At 41.5% G+C, this 15,370-nt stretch overlaps 1 protein-coding gene across 1 annotated transcript in view; it reads right to left on the bottom strand.

The window, feature by feature from the left end:
* Window positions 1–15,370, bottom strand: part of poln (polymerase (DNA directed) nu) — an 87,254-nt gene that overhangs the window by 47,655 nt on the left and 24,229 nt on the right. Inside the window, exons 18-19 of the mRNA XM_014021028.1 lie at window positions 9,246–9,303; window positions 6,564–6,641 (exon numbers count right to left, since the gene is read on the bottom strand). Of these exons, the coding sequence (XP_013876482.1) occupies window positions 6,564–6,641; window positions 9,246–9,303 (136 nt within the window). The remainder of the gene's footprint in view (window positions 1–6,563; window positions 6,642–9,245; window positions 9,304–15,370) is intronic.

Below are 15,370 nucleotides of genomic sequence, written 5' to 3'. Positions count from 1 at the left end.
TTGGGACTGAACCAGCTGATATTAATTTGCACTGACAAGGGGCAGGCTTGCTTTCAAATTACTGAGAGAGTTCAGCCGGTGTCTTGCCTTTCCATGCCTTTTAACACCTCCCTTTCTTCATGTGTTTAATACTTTTTCCCTGTGCCATTCTACATTATTAAAAATAACTTCATTTCTGGACATTTATGGTTTGATTTCTTTGTATGTATGGATCACTTGGGTTGTTACCGACAACTGGTGAAAATTTCATGTCATTAGCACCTCTAGTAATATATTTACTGAGAAAAATGGTGACGTGTTCAATACTTATTTCACCCGCTGCAGCTGGCAAGTAGACTTTAATTGTGGAAAAAGCCAGACCTTTATCCAGCAGCTCCTGAAGGAATGTTAAAACATCCACCATAGAGCACTAAAACGGGACAATGTGCCTAACCTCACACCACTGCTCGAAAGCGTGCCACTTGTAGGTATTTAAACCTCTAGTGGAGGGCGCTGTTGTGTTCTGGATAGTTGCCACCACTGCCGGGGGAAGGCCTCTGGCTGGCAAGCAGGACCTTTCAGCAGGTAGGCGTGCAGCCTCCATATCTCCCCCCACTGCCTGAGAGAGGAGATCTTGGCAAAGAGGAAGTTGCCAGGGCTGAGCTGCCAGCAGGCTGATTATCTCGGCATACCAAGACTTCGCTGGCCAATGGGGCGCCACCAGAATCAGAGACAGACCCTGTCTGCGCACCCTCTCTAGTACAGGCAGTATCATCTCCACTGGAGGAAATGCATACAGCAGTACRTTKGGCCAYGGGTGGGCTAGAGCGTCCACCCCCAGTGGGGCGTTCTGATCCATTATGGAAAAGAACAGAGAGCAGTGGGTATTGGTCCCTGTGGCAAAGAGATCCACTGCTGCCCTRCCAAACATGGTCCAAATCTGGTCCACCACTGAGGGGCGCAGCCTCCACTCCCTCACCATAGGTCCGCCMCTGGAGAGTAGATCTGGGCCAAGATTCAGTCTCCCAGGGACGTGACTGGCCCTGATAGACAGGAAATGCAYGCTGCACCACTGCAAGAGAGTGTGAGACAGTTCCAACAGGGGAAGAGACCATGTTCCCCCCTGTCTGTTTATATATGACACTACAGTCGTGTTGTCTGTTCTGATCAGAACATGTTGGTTCTTCAGAACTGGACAAAATTGTTTCAGTGCTAWCAGAACCGCTAACAATTCCAGGCAGTTTATGTGGAGTCTGGACTGCTTCAGAGTCCAAAACCCCCTCACTGCCGCACCATCGCACAGAGCCCCCCACCCCACCAGGGAGGCGTCTATGGATACCACTTTACGAAAGGACACTCTCCCTATTGGTGCCTCGGCATAGCAGGCCGGGTTCCCTCCAAGAACTGAGAGCCCTCATGCATAAGGCAGTTATCGTTAGCTTTCTGTGGCGGTGACGTAATGCACACAGCCGGTGAGAGCAGGACCAACGCTGAAACTGGTGCATTTTTAGCAGGCCGAGTAGTACTACTGCGATCATAGAAGCCATCATGCCTAACAGTTGCAGAATGGTCTGAAAACGCAGTTTGCGTCCCAGTTGAAACTGAGCAAGGCAGCGGTGAAACGCAACTACTCTGTTTTCTGAGAGACACGCTCTGCCCGACAGGGAACATATTTCTAACCCGAGGAAAGAAAACTACTGACTCGGAGTCAATAAGCTTTTCTGAAAATTTACAGAAAAACCCAGAGCCTGAATGTGCGACAAGACCTGAGACAGATGCTCTGTAGCCTGCTCCTTGGAGCAGGTACGCTAACAAGCGAACTCCTTTCTCCCTAAGAGGAGCTAATGCTGCTTCGACACATTTTGAAAAGGTGTGGGGCACCAGCAACAGACCGAATGGCAGCACCAGGTATTCGTAGGCTACGCCTTCGAACGCAAACCTCAGAAATTTCCTGTGGTCCGGGTGAATCGCTACATGGAAGTAAGCGTCTGTTAAATTGACGGTCACAAACCAGTTGCCCGGGCTGACCGAATGCAGAGGCTGCCTGAGTGTTAGCATTTTGAACCTGTATGTTCGTAGAAACTTGTTTAACACCCTCAGGTCTAAAATCGGACGGAGGCCGCCGTCTTTTTGCGGAACGACAAAACAACGGCTGTACCAACCTTTGTTTATGTCCGAAGAGGGGACCACACGTATGGCTCCTTTCGCCAGTAGCGTGTTTATTTCCTCTCTCAAAACCACGGCTGCTTTGTTTCCAACAACAGTGTTTAACACGGTGTTGAAACGGGGCGGCCGTATGCAGAACTGTAGTCAGTAACCCACTGCGACAGTTCTCTCTACCCAAGAGGATGGTACGCATGCGCGCTAGAGAGTCGCATCGTTAGGCGACCGACTTGTGCTAGTGAAGTCCTGCTGCCCTCTGTCGCATGAGAGAGACGCAGCATTACATATATGACCGTCGCTCACAACTTTTCTGATTTTTTTGTGTGTGAAGTGTTTCCTTTATTGACACATTCAACAAGTTTACACAACCATTTTGTACATTTACATTTTGAACATTTAGCGCACCCAAACTGGGGCTTTTGGTACAAACAGTGTGTGTGTGAGGTGGGACTGGTGCTTGGGAGACTGTGTTATAGAAACGCAGCGCCTCTTGGGGCTGGTTTCCTGAACAGTACGAACAAAATGCCTCTTGGGCGGCAGCCGAAAACTGGCGAACATGTCTCCCTGGTCCTGAAGTCCCTGCAGTGACAGTCCCACAGTTAGGAGGACTGCGTCTTCTTCCTCCAAGGCGTCGCGCCTTTCTGAAGACCCGGAGGGGGGGGCTTGCTCCAAGCCGACTGGCGGGGGGGTTGGCCGTGGTTATGAGGCTGCGGTGGCTGGGTGCCTAGGCTCCCAGGCAGCACCTTTCTCTTCGCTGGAGGCGGCTGTGCGGCTGGCTTCTTTGTGCTGGTCTTGGGTCTCAAGTCCCGTCTGGGGATAATGCAGCGCATAGCTTCTGCCTGCTTATTCCTCAGCTCGAACTTCGCCTGAATAAYGTCGAGAGACTGACCGAATAGCCCAGCCACCATAACTGGTTCATCCAGGTATGTGGCCCGGTCTCTGTCGGGGACATCAGATAGTGTCAACCACAAATGTCTCTGCGCCACCACGGTTGAAGCCATCCTTCTRCCCAGGGAGAGCGCTACGCCGTGGGACGCACGGAGGATGTAGTCCGYGGTGAGTCTGATCTCATTTAAGAGAGGCAGCAGAGGAGTCTCGGCCGGTACCTGGGCTCCGAGCTCCGCCAGAGCCATAGCCTGGTAAGTCTGGAGTAGGGCTGCCACAAACGATTATTTTAATAATCGATTAATCACCGATTATTTATTCGATTAGTCGACTAATCGGATCATACAGTAATTGAATATAAAACATAGAGCTTATCACGTCAAAATGCAGCTGCTATTGTATAACCATCTTTAGATTTTAGCTATATGCTAACTAAAAATAATTGCTGTGGAAGGCAAGTTCTGCTCTGCAGATATTGCACATGTTTCTCTTTCATTTTCTTAAAAAGATTCCACACTTTTGAGCTCCGTTGCTGGGTAGCCATGATACCAGAGCCTGTCTGTATAATGTCTTGTGACGTCCACAGCCTACCCTAGTTACCACTACTGTGCATGTGTGTCAAGGACAGAAAGGCAGATGTGGCAGTGGAAGGTGTCAAAGCAGTTTGGAGAGAAAAACAAAGTAAAGAACAACAAAAAAGCAAACGATTAATCGATTATTAAATTAGTCATCGATTATTTCAATAATCGATTAATCGTGGCAGCCCTAGTCTGGAGCATGCTGATGGAGCTCAGGCCGCGAGCAGTGGTGGCCTGAGCCTTGTAGATTTTTTCAAGCTGCACAGCAGAAAATCTACAGGGCTTGGAAGGGAGCGTGTTGGGTCCGCTCACACCATGGTTGTGAGACGGGGCCAAATACGCTGCCAGGGATGGCTCCATGGGAGGTATGTTGACCAGTCTAGCTTTTTCAGCTCCTTCCAAATCCAAATACGGTCCATAACCGGGCACTGTGACGCAGGTGGACAGAGGTTTGGTCCAGCAGGACGTCAGCTCCAAGACGAAGTCTGGGAACATGGGAAGATGGTTTTTCACCGTGGTTGGTTCAGTGGGGAGAAAAAATCCAGCGAACCGCGACGGTTTTTGTGCAAGAGGCGGAGTAGGCCACTCCACCTCCAGTTTCTGAGCCGCGCAACGACACAAAGAGAGAAAAGACATTTCCTCCTGGTTTGCCCCCGCAGCAGCGGGGGCTTCTGGACTCGGATCGGGTTCATCGTTGTCTTCCGACAGACCATGCACATCCAGGCCGATATCCAGCATGTCCTCATCGCTGTGGTGGAGGTCCAGATGAAACTGGGAGGCCTCCTCCTCTTAGTCAGCCAACCCCTCCATATATTCCACTTGGTCTGCCCAGCTGGAAGCGAGGACTTCGACCGAGGGCTCCTCCTCGTCCGACTCGGACAGAACTGGGTTACTAGATTCGGAGAGGAGAGGGTCCTGCCGCGCGACTGCCGCCTTGCCCAGCACTTTCTCCAAGAACTTAACCCATCTCTCCAGGGTTGAGCGTCGAAGCAGGTGGCAAAACGCACACGCTTCGGGCTCCGCCAATGCCCTATGAGCGTGAACGATCCCCAAACAGACCGGGCAAGCCTCGTGCTGGTCCTTTTCGTGAAGCGAGAAGCCGCACCCCTGGGGACAGAGGCGAACTGAAGACTTCTGCTTCTGCTTGAGTAATTTTGTGCTCATCCCGAACCACAAAATTCTCTCTTTCATCGAGGTAAGAAAGGTTTCTCAAAGTTAGTGCTCTGCGGGCAGACACAGTTACCAGTAGGCAGCTGCAGCTGACACTAACAAAAGCCGTTAAACTAAATCCGAGAACCTTCAAACAAACAAAGCTAATTAGCAGCAGCTAACTAGCTAGGTTGGAAGAGGTGTTCTTGCGAAGTGAAGAGCAGTAGAACTAAGGAGTGACTGTGATGGCGACAGTATATATATGTGCAGGCAGAGCCTGACATCTGTCGTCATCACGTCACCTGCCTAAAGGCGTGATTAGAGGTGGCTTCAGCCAGGACACGCAGGGGCGTGGTTTCCCATACATGATGTGTTGTACCGAGTGAATTGACTGAAAGGGAACCTCTTACGATTATGAAACAATTATCAGCTTAATATCCTCCCCTCTAGGAAAGAGCGAGCACTAGAATAAAAACCAAGACACATTTTTTAAAAGTAAAAATGCAGTGATTTTCAAGAACATATAAAATGTCACTTACGTATTGATTTAGAAATGCTATCCTCTACATGATTCCTCCTTGGTACGGTGTAATATTGTTCCTGCAGTTTAAAGGAATGTTTCTGTGCTTCATCCATTATAACATGGAGCTCACAGTGAAAAACTTCTCTCTTCCTCTGTTATTTTTCTGCAAGCTGTGTTTGTGTCATATATTAAAATTGTGAAAGGAAAATCTGTGATTTAATCCAAAAACAGATCAAATTGTTAAAGCAAAATGTTTGGATGGGTGTGTTTGCATCATTAGTGGTATTTGCTTGTGAGTACGATGCTAAGACAGTGTAGAAAATGTAAATCAGGTGTTGCACAATTTTACTGAATCTGGGTCAGACTTTTCCAAAAGGTAAGTGAAATTTAATACTTTTAGAATTTTTTAGAGGTTATGCTTTCAGTTAAATCCTTAACTAAAATAAATAAAAAATGATAAATGGCCTGCACTTCTACAGCGCTTTATCAAGTCTTCAAGACTTAAAAAGTGCTTCACACTACAGTCATTAACCAATTCACACACTGTTGATGGTGGTCAGCTATATTGTAGCCACAGGTGCTGGGGCACTCTGACAGAGGCTAAGCTGCCATGCACCGGTGCCACCAGACCCTCTGACCATCACCATCAGGCAAGGCAGGTAAAGGGTCTTGCCCAACAACACAATAGCTGAGAAAGATGGAGAACGAATTCAAACCAGAAACCCACCAATTAAAGGACAACTCCCCTAACCACTCTGCCACAGTTTATTATTTGATAAAGTCTGAGTCGTTTGATTGTTTTATATAAAATGAGAAGGAAAGCACGACAGAATAAAAAGACAGTAATTGAAYATGTGACAAATCTGCCTCTCAGCCAACACAGCGTTTCGTAGGTGCATGTTTTGCTGTGGACATAGCGTTTTCTGAATTTAGTGTTTTACTATAAGTGTCTAATTAGTTATTAATTAATAAATAAAATATATAATGATGAATATGGGTATCCAATGTTAAGAGTATGCCATTTCCTACTCCTGAAAGTTTCATCCAGTTATCTGAAGAAGTAAAGAAGCATTCTCTTTGTTGCAGAATCATCAAGTTTTTTTTGCTTTTTACTGTTAAACCAGCTTATTAGAGCAATTTCTTTTTACTAAAATGGCCATAACTTCCTTATTTCATCATTAATTTAGACAATCACGGYGTCAATCTCTTAGTTGTTTCAAGCTCGATCCACTGCACTTGTCTCATTCCCACATTAAAGAGTCATATGTTTACATGTATTGATCTACCTGCGGCAAGAAAAGTCCAGCCTTCCTGTGGGATGAACATGGCTCGAGGATGAACAGCCACAACTTCCTCCTCTTTTCCTGTAAGGATCAAGTAAAATCAATGAAAAGACAATGCATCAAAATTTAAGACTACTCAAATATATAGCTTATATTGGATTAGTGGTTTGTAACCATTTTGCAAGGCTATCTCCAACAGGAAAAGTGCACATTAATTCACTGAACCTGAAGTGGTTTGATAGCCAAGAAAAAAATAACAACGTTCATTTCACTAAACACAGATATTCATTTCAAAACTATTAATTTAACAATTCGTTGATGCAGCTACAATATGTGTGCTGAAAAACAGAAGCTCGAGCAAATGGGAATAAAAACACAAACTAGCTGAGGTAATTAAAGTTGAATTTATAAATCAAAGCTCTTTTCTAACATTGTGCAGCCTTAGAAGGAATGATATAAAGTGAGAATACATGGGATTGACCATCAAGTGGAGGATACCCAGATWACTTCCAGAAATCAAATTACATGGAAACGATTTTGTAAAAAATAAACTAAAACATTAATGCAATATTTCTAAATGAATAAAAATAGTCTTATAGTGTTTGAGGCTGTTTGTATTGTCATTGTTTAATATGATTTTTTACAAAGTTCAATAAGATTTGGGGTCACAAGCCTTTGCTATTGTTATTTTACTGGTCATAARCTGAAAAGTTTCACTTATATAAAAGAACATAGCAGTGATGGGAGGAGGGCCGGATGACAACAAGCTCTGGGAATCTGAGTCAGATCAGGAGTTGCTGATGTTAGCACCTACGAGTCACTGAAGCAGGAAAAGGAAGAACAAAGCTGAGCGTGGTGACACTGGCAACAAGTGCTGCACAGTCAGTCTGGCAAGGCCATGCCAACAGATGGACGGACATCTCATGTTTTACTCATCGACAAATGGGAGAAACTTTGTTTTTTTCTTTGTTTGAAACACAATGGACCTCATGCAAGAAACGTTCGTACGAACAGATTTGTTCTCAAGTTGTGCGTACGAGTGATTTAGGAGAATTTGTGGCATTCACCAATTTTCTCATATTGTGAGATTTTTCAGATACGAACAAAATTCAGGAGTGGTCCAGACCTGTCGTATATTTTACGAGCAGTCAGTCTGCTGTTATCCAGACGGGTTTTTCTGGTTAATAACTTTATATTTCATTAGTTTGAAGATATTTCGAGTTGAATCCCACTCCATAATTATATTGACAAGAGGCTATTTGGTTTGAATTAGAATTAAAATTTTAAATGTAATATGTAGACTAACGACATAGATTGATTAAATTGGATATTAACGCTCTTGTATAACACTACAATATTAATATGAAGTTAAATGAAGTTAGGAGACATTTTAAAAAGTTTTTTTTCCTCCCAGAAACGCACCTGACACCCTGACAACACCTGTGAGACTTCAATCAAGACTTCAATCTCCGAACTCGTAAAGTTCTTCTTTTTCACTTTGCAATGTCATTTATGAGTGGACACTTCCTGGTATGTGGGGCAGGAAACGTAGCCTTATATAGTGTTTTTGGTKGTAGATTATGCTAATCTCCTCTCCTCGTGCACAAGTACCTGATACGCATTCATCAGTTTATGCTCCTTATTTACACACTTTTCCTGAAGATAGAAGAGTTTGTTGAATTTGACATGACATGTACGTACGAACCCTTCATACAAACAAAAGTAAGAGAAATTTAGGATAAAAATATGAACATGTTCTTGCATGAGGCCCATTGTCAGCCAGACAAACTGGTTAACCTGAAGCAGACAGAAACTGAGATAAAATCCCTTGGAAGTACGAAAGGAAAAACTATTTGGTTCACTAATTTGGTTTGAATCTAAGTAAATCGAGCAGTATCCAAGCTGTAGTCAAATATCTTTAAGCAWTAACCTCCCAGAATTTTATTTACTAAAAATGAAAATGATTTTAAACAAAATGAAAGGCAAGTCTACATGGTCACATAAATAAGGACATATTTAAGAAAACCAACAACATTTCTATCTTCTACACTTTCTAAACTTATCAAGATACCATCAATATTCTTGTTGCTATTCTTGATAAGTAATTATCCCAAATACAAATCCTTAATTTTCATGTAATTTCGATATAATTAATCTGGTAACATKAAAGTGGGCTTTCTCATTCCAAGATAATGACATAAATTAGCTCATTATCAAACAAAGGGATCTTTATTATCTCAGTATAATGAGATAATTAACTACTAAGCTCTAAAGAAGGCCAGTGATTTTTAGCTTGGCTATTGTTGGCATTGTTTTTTAGATTTGACATTTTCTTAATAAAATCTGCAGAATTGGATTATGCAATTGCCTACACTTGGATGCAGTTGTGTAGAATTTAAATTTTATAACACAAACATCAAGTTGATGATGCAAAACGATGAGATGCAGCCAYAGAAGCAGAGCATTCGGAGGCCGCTCTGCAGGGAGATGTGCCCTTTGACATTTTTTTAGTGAGGAGCTCTTTGCTTCTGTAGACTTTTATCATCCTCATAAACCCTCTTTACGAGTTCCCTGCTCATCAGTTTTCGTGCACCTCAGGAGAACCGTTCCCCACCAGCGCACACACACACAAATCAACATTTATCACTGTCTCTGAAATAGGTGGGAGGAGTGTTTCCACCTTACCTTGGATGTACTGCATCTTGCAGATTTGAAGCGGCTGYCTCGGCAGGGCTTGAAAGTTCTGGTTTGGGAGGGAAACAGATTTTGTCAGTCTGTTGGAGTGTTTGCTGCACGAAAGGCAGGCGAGAATGTAATTGTGAGTGTTTGTATGTTGTGTTAAGAAAATAGCTTATAAACCACTTCAGATTTCAATGCAATCTTCAGAAAGTAGTGGTGTACTCWAYTGGCTAATACCCAAAMTGAAGTACTTGTACTTGATTTGCAAAAAGCTGGTGTTGGGACACCCCTAACTGAAATAAATAATTGTATTCAATTCAAATAATTTTATTTGAGGGGCAATTTCAAGGCACAAGTAGTACAAGTAGAMTCAGAAATGATAGATCAGACATTAGAATTCTTAAAATTCACATATACTAATAAACAGAAAAATACTGTAAAAGTAGTTAATAAAAATATACATGACTGACTAACATTTGACAACCCAGTTCAACATGGTCTGAGAATTTTCTGAAAAAAAAAAAAACTTGGAAAATAACTCAGTTACAAGACTATTAAACTAAATGATAATAAAAAAATGAAAAATTATGGGCCACAGTAGTGTTAGTAGTACTTGAGGGACCGGTCTTGAAACTGKTCTTTTGACCTTTTGATGGTCTCTGTCTCATCTCAGACTCAACCACATTTAATCTCAGTCTTTTCTTGATCTTGGACATTGAGAACACGGGATTAGGTAAACTATTGTAAGTGATTTATGTTGACGCTTTTATTTTGAAGTGAACCGAATGGTGTTCAGCGAATGGAAAGTTAATAAAGACGCCGCCAATGTCAGACCGGCTAACACGAGCTGCATGGTTTTGTCATTTCCAAAACATAACCAACATCCAAATATGCTCGGKTACACTAYGTTTGAATGATACGTAGCAAAGCTAGCTAGTTAACGTTAGTAATCTGCCTCTGTATCAATATTTTTTATCTGACCCTCACAAAAAGAGATTTAATCAATATTAGCTATAAATATTAAGTAAGCTGCCTGTGTAGAGTATACTGCATGTTTTAAGGTACTAGTTTCCTTTTTATTCTGGTCTTGACTCTGTCTTGCCCTCCCTCAGTCTTGGTCCAGCCCCTAAAAGTCTTGTCATGATCTTGAWACACTCTAGTCTTGGTCTTGACTTGGTCTYGGGTTAGGTGGTCTTGACTACAACACTAGCCAATAGACACATGCACACTCACACAGGCTGWTGGGCAGAAGGAAAAAAAGCAGGTTCAGACTCAGCGGTTCTACTTTAATCCTTCTTAATCCCATTATATCCACCCTTCCCAAAAATACTGTAAATACACAAAAATCCCACATGGTGTAGGGTTTATAGGGATGTTAAATGTTATTTTCAAGGATGGGAAGGACAAAATAATCTGTGCGCACACGGAAACACATATWGATACTCAGAAATTATAGATTAACATTAGTCTGGCCCTTGCCTTCCTACTCAGTTCCACTCAATTCTAGTTTCCCTTAACATGAAGAAAGAAGAAAGTGTACAGTCTACAAAAGCAAAGCTGTCTTTTTTTTTATTATGGCCTGACTCTATACGGAGAGTATGTGGTTTGAATGTGTGTGAGATTCAGATCGGAAAACATCCCTTTGCTTCTACCATCTATTCATTATTTACAACAGGAAGGGACAGGAATGCAGGTTGGTGTGCCAGGGAAAATACTGCAGAGGCTGGGTGTGGACGGTGGAAAAACTTCGATAAGGATCAGGTATTAGTGWGAAGAATAAAACATCGACAAACACAACATGAGGCCTGTGACATAGTGTGTGTTTCAGGCTGACTAAGTGTGAAAGTGTGGCTGTAATTATAGATTTCTGAGTGTCTGGTTGTGTGGATGATCATTCCTGTTAGGACAGGTCATTTCATGTTTCGWATGTGAATTCAGAGCTTCCTCAACATGTGCTGCACAGTGATYGCAGCATCACTACATCAATACAAATACAATCACACCACCAACAAGATACAGACCCCAAAAAATAATCCCTGACAGTCAATCAGGCGTAGATACTCAATTTTCCAGCACACAGATTGCAACTGCAAAACCACACGCACGTAAAACCCAACACGCCTTAATAAATACATGACATAAACTGAATATTATGGTTTGATGGTAACGACTAACAATAACAGCTTAATCAGGAGCCAAGTATCTTATTACTGTCGACATATTTGTTAATAGTAAGGTAAAAGTTACCTGTGTTCTGTTACCTGTGACATTTTAGTCACTAAATGCTTTCAAATAAAAAAAACCCTGAAACTAGAGAATATGTATTTCTTGCAAAAATTCAGAGTGAAAAATTCTGCTGAATAGATAAAAGAAGCTGAAACTAGTCTAAAAATAGCTTTAAAAGTAGCTAAAATAAGCACAAACAGAAAGAGCATGTTTGCTGAATTAAGCAGTAAGAAGCTGAAATGATCACAAAAGTAATTTAGTTGAAAAAAATTAGCTAAAAAGTAGCTAAAACACAGAAAACAGCTGAAATTAGTACAAAGAGCAAATTAAGAAGTGTGAAAAGCTTAAAAGAGCAGAACAAAGCTTTAAAAACCTTGAAATTAAAAGGATAGCAAAAATGTCAGAATAATAGCAAAAAGAAATAAATTAGCTCAACAGAAAAGAAATTAAATAAAGCAGAAAAAAATAATGTGCTGTAAAGATTTATGAACAATTTGAAAGATTTTTCATTCATTTCATGAACAAAAAATAACTGAAAAAGCTAAAAATCTCAAAAAGTAGAAATTGCTAAAGTAGCAAAAGTCATAGCTGGAATGTCCCGAAGGAGCTGAACGTCTTGATGAATTGTTGAAATTGCAAAACAGTTGGAATGAAATATGTACCAAAAAACATACAGGTAAAAAAAAGATCATCTCAATAGTGTTTAAAACAACMAAAGGATGCAGATGCAGATGCTGACACTTTAAAAAGAGCTTTCAAGCTTAATGTGGATAACTGCTTTAGTCTTTCTACAACTCTTCCCACTAAACGCACTCCACACAAAACCTACCATTTTCTACTTGCAGTCAATAAATGTTATTTTTTCATCAAATTGTTTTGAAGGTGATTTAGAAAAGACACACTGGTGCATCTGGTGCTTCTAACACATGGACTGTGAGCCCAAACTAAATTAATGTGCCTTGTAAATTTCCCAAACGCTTACTTGAATGTAAATCTGTCCCTGAGTGAGACGGAGAGGGATTCTCAGGAGAAGCATCACTGTCTTGTTAAACAGATGGGGATGGCTGAGTCACTCGGCTGGTATGGGGTAATTTAATCCCAAAGGCACCAAATTAATGACTCATCACACTACATGTATGCATACTGATGCAAACATTTAAAACTGTGTCGGCTTGTGAGCACGAACAAACACTAACACATTCTGCTAAATTATCTCCAATCAAACTGGAATTTGGTTAAAGTACAAAAACGAACGTAAGGGATTAAGAGATGGGCTGAACAGAGTCAGTTTTGAAGCAACAACAGTTCTTGACAAAGAATCCTGCAGCTGTGCAAGAAGCAGAAAACGGAACATCTATCCATCCATCTAACCATTTTTCTATTTTCTTTAACCTAATTTTCCTCCTGGAGCTGGTGSCAATCTTCAGCAGTCACATTCACAAGACATTAGCTATGTCTGACTCAAATGTATTTGGATTAAACAATCCAAATGTATCRTTTATATGGGCACATTATTAATTTAACCAATCATGATGAGCGTTTACATGCAGAAGAAGTTCGACCTCAGTGATGAACATAAGCAAATGTTGGTGTCTTCTGAGGTGAACTGAGCCACGCCAGGTTTTAATAACGATGGAGACGTTACTGCACCCTGTGTYCCAAAATTTTCAACCATCGTACGCTCAATAACTTTGAGCTCTTTCAAAATTTCTAATAGAAATGTTGTAAATGTCAGTTTTCCAACATGATCAGAATGAGTATTTACATGCATGTTGTTCAAATTATTGATCGGCATAAAACACCCCTCTCATTCGGAATACATATTTATTCTGATCGGACCGAATCAGATCAGAATATTCCAATTGAGGCATTTACATGATGCATTTTTATTCCGATTGGCTGTTTATTCCATTTACTTCGTGTAAACATTAGGGCTGGGCAATAYTGGCAAAAAATTAATCACGATAAATTGTGGTATTTAGCCGATAACAATTAATAAGACAATTAATCACCTGGAGTCCCTAGACTCCCTCATACCCTAGTCCAGCGATCACCAATTCCAGTCCTCGAGCTCTGCAGCCCTGCATGTTTTACTTGTTTCTCTGCTCCAACACACCTGATTTGAATGAATAGATGATTATCAGACTTCTGCAAAACTTGGAAGAGGTAATTCACCGACTGAATYAGGTGTGTTAGAGAAGGGAAAAAAGTAAAACATGCAGGGCTGCGGATCTCGAGGACCAAATATGATGATCCCTGCCCTATGACCAATTTAAATCCCTCTAGTGGGAAAGATTTGCTCTCTGTAAAAATCTGTTCCAAATTGTGTCTAAAATACAGACTTCAGGCTATACATCAATTTTTAAATTGTGTTAATAGACCAAATAAAACCTGAGTTATGATAAATAAATTACAGAACACTTTTTTTAAATATTCGGCAGATTTGAAGCGGAGAGGAGCACCAATCAGACTGACCGAAAAAATCTCCAGTCTGCCTGGTGGCATTAATCGTATTAATCGTCAAGTGCCAAAAAATAATCGATTAAAGTTTTTCCGACGATTAATTGCACACAATAAGATTTTGCCCAAACCTAGTAAACATAGCTAGTGAGAGAGATGGGCACAAGTCACAACGAGTCCACAGGAACACAAAGACAAACAAGACAACCACTCACTTTCTCACTCACATCATAAGACAATGGTAAAGTTACTAATTGACTTAACATGCATGTTTTTGGTCTGTGGGAAGAAACCGACACACCCAGAGAAAACCCATGGGGACTGACTGCACTGCCCTGCTGCCTGGAGATRGTGCATGCAGCTACAAACGCTGCTGCAGTATTATAACTCAGCTGGGTTTACAGCTCTTTGTGCATAAGCACCACATGACTGAACAAGCTGCATGAGCATGCATGCATCTGTGCGTTCTGAGCTGAGGGCTAAAACTTTAAACAGAAGGCTTCAAGCAAGACATCAACCAAAAAGTGACACCTTACACTTACTGTGAATGTTACTCAACAGGGATTAAAGTTTCTCACATTCCTGCTCTCGTTGGGAAAAAAAGAGAACATCTTTTAGGTGGAGGATTAAAGTAGAAAAAGCAAGTTTAGAAGCCAGTCACTCTTCTTTACACAAAGACRGTTCACAGACATACATTTTCAAATGAGAAATGTTGCAAAGCAAGAGAGCTTTCATGTTTTGAGTTGGGCTGAGGAGAAGCCGGTCTGCTGTAACAAACAGCCTGAGTTGCCTGATTCTCAGGGTAGACATAAAACTGATGCTGAGCTGAAAATAATTCAAGAAAAGAATTGTGCTGAAGCGAGAACACTGTGGTATTACATTTTATGTGCTAAATGCAAAAATGTTGAGCCATTTCTGATCCCCTCGTGTTTATATTGTATGCTGTTAGTTTTTGTTTTTTTTATCATTCAGTTTTTGGTAGTGCTCTCTTTGTTTTTTATTGTGTGCTGCTAAAATATGATGTACTTTTACACTATTTATTTYTCTGAGAAAATTGATTCTGTACATTTTTCCCATCACACACGTGGAGCAGAGGACAGCCATATCAGGAACTCGGAGGAGCTCTGGGTAAGCAGGTGGGGCACATGGCAGCTCCACATGGATACCGCTGGAGATTCAAGGATTTCTCAAACAAGAATGAGTCAAAGCAACACTGAGTATGTTTTTTGATGAGGGCATGACAATATAACATGATATAAAGCTCAAAAAAGTCAATTTTGCTGAATACCCCCTCCCCAAACAATCATTTTTTCAAATTCTAAGCCACAAAAAAAGCGAAACGATAGTCAAGAACAAATATTTTACAGCTCAAAATGAAAGACTATAAACGAAACCAAGACCAAACAGGCACACACACACACACACACACACACACACACACACAC

The sequence above is a fragment of the Austrofundulus limnaeus genome, unplaced genomic scaffold, assembly GCF_001266775.1.
Source record: "Austrofundulus limnaeus strain Quisiro unplaced genomic scaffold, Austrofundulus_limnaeus-1.0 Scaffold276, whole genome shotgun sequence".
In the NCBI taxonomy this organism is placed as follows: Eukaryota; Metazoa; Chordata; class Actinopteri; order Cyprinodontiformes; family Rivulidae; genus Austrofundulus; species Austrofundulus limnaeus.
Note: the sequence above shows the minus strand (reverse complement) of the source record. Positions and strands in the feature narration are given on the sequence as shown.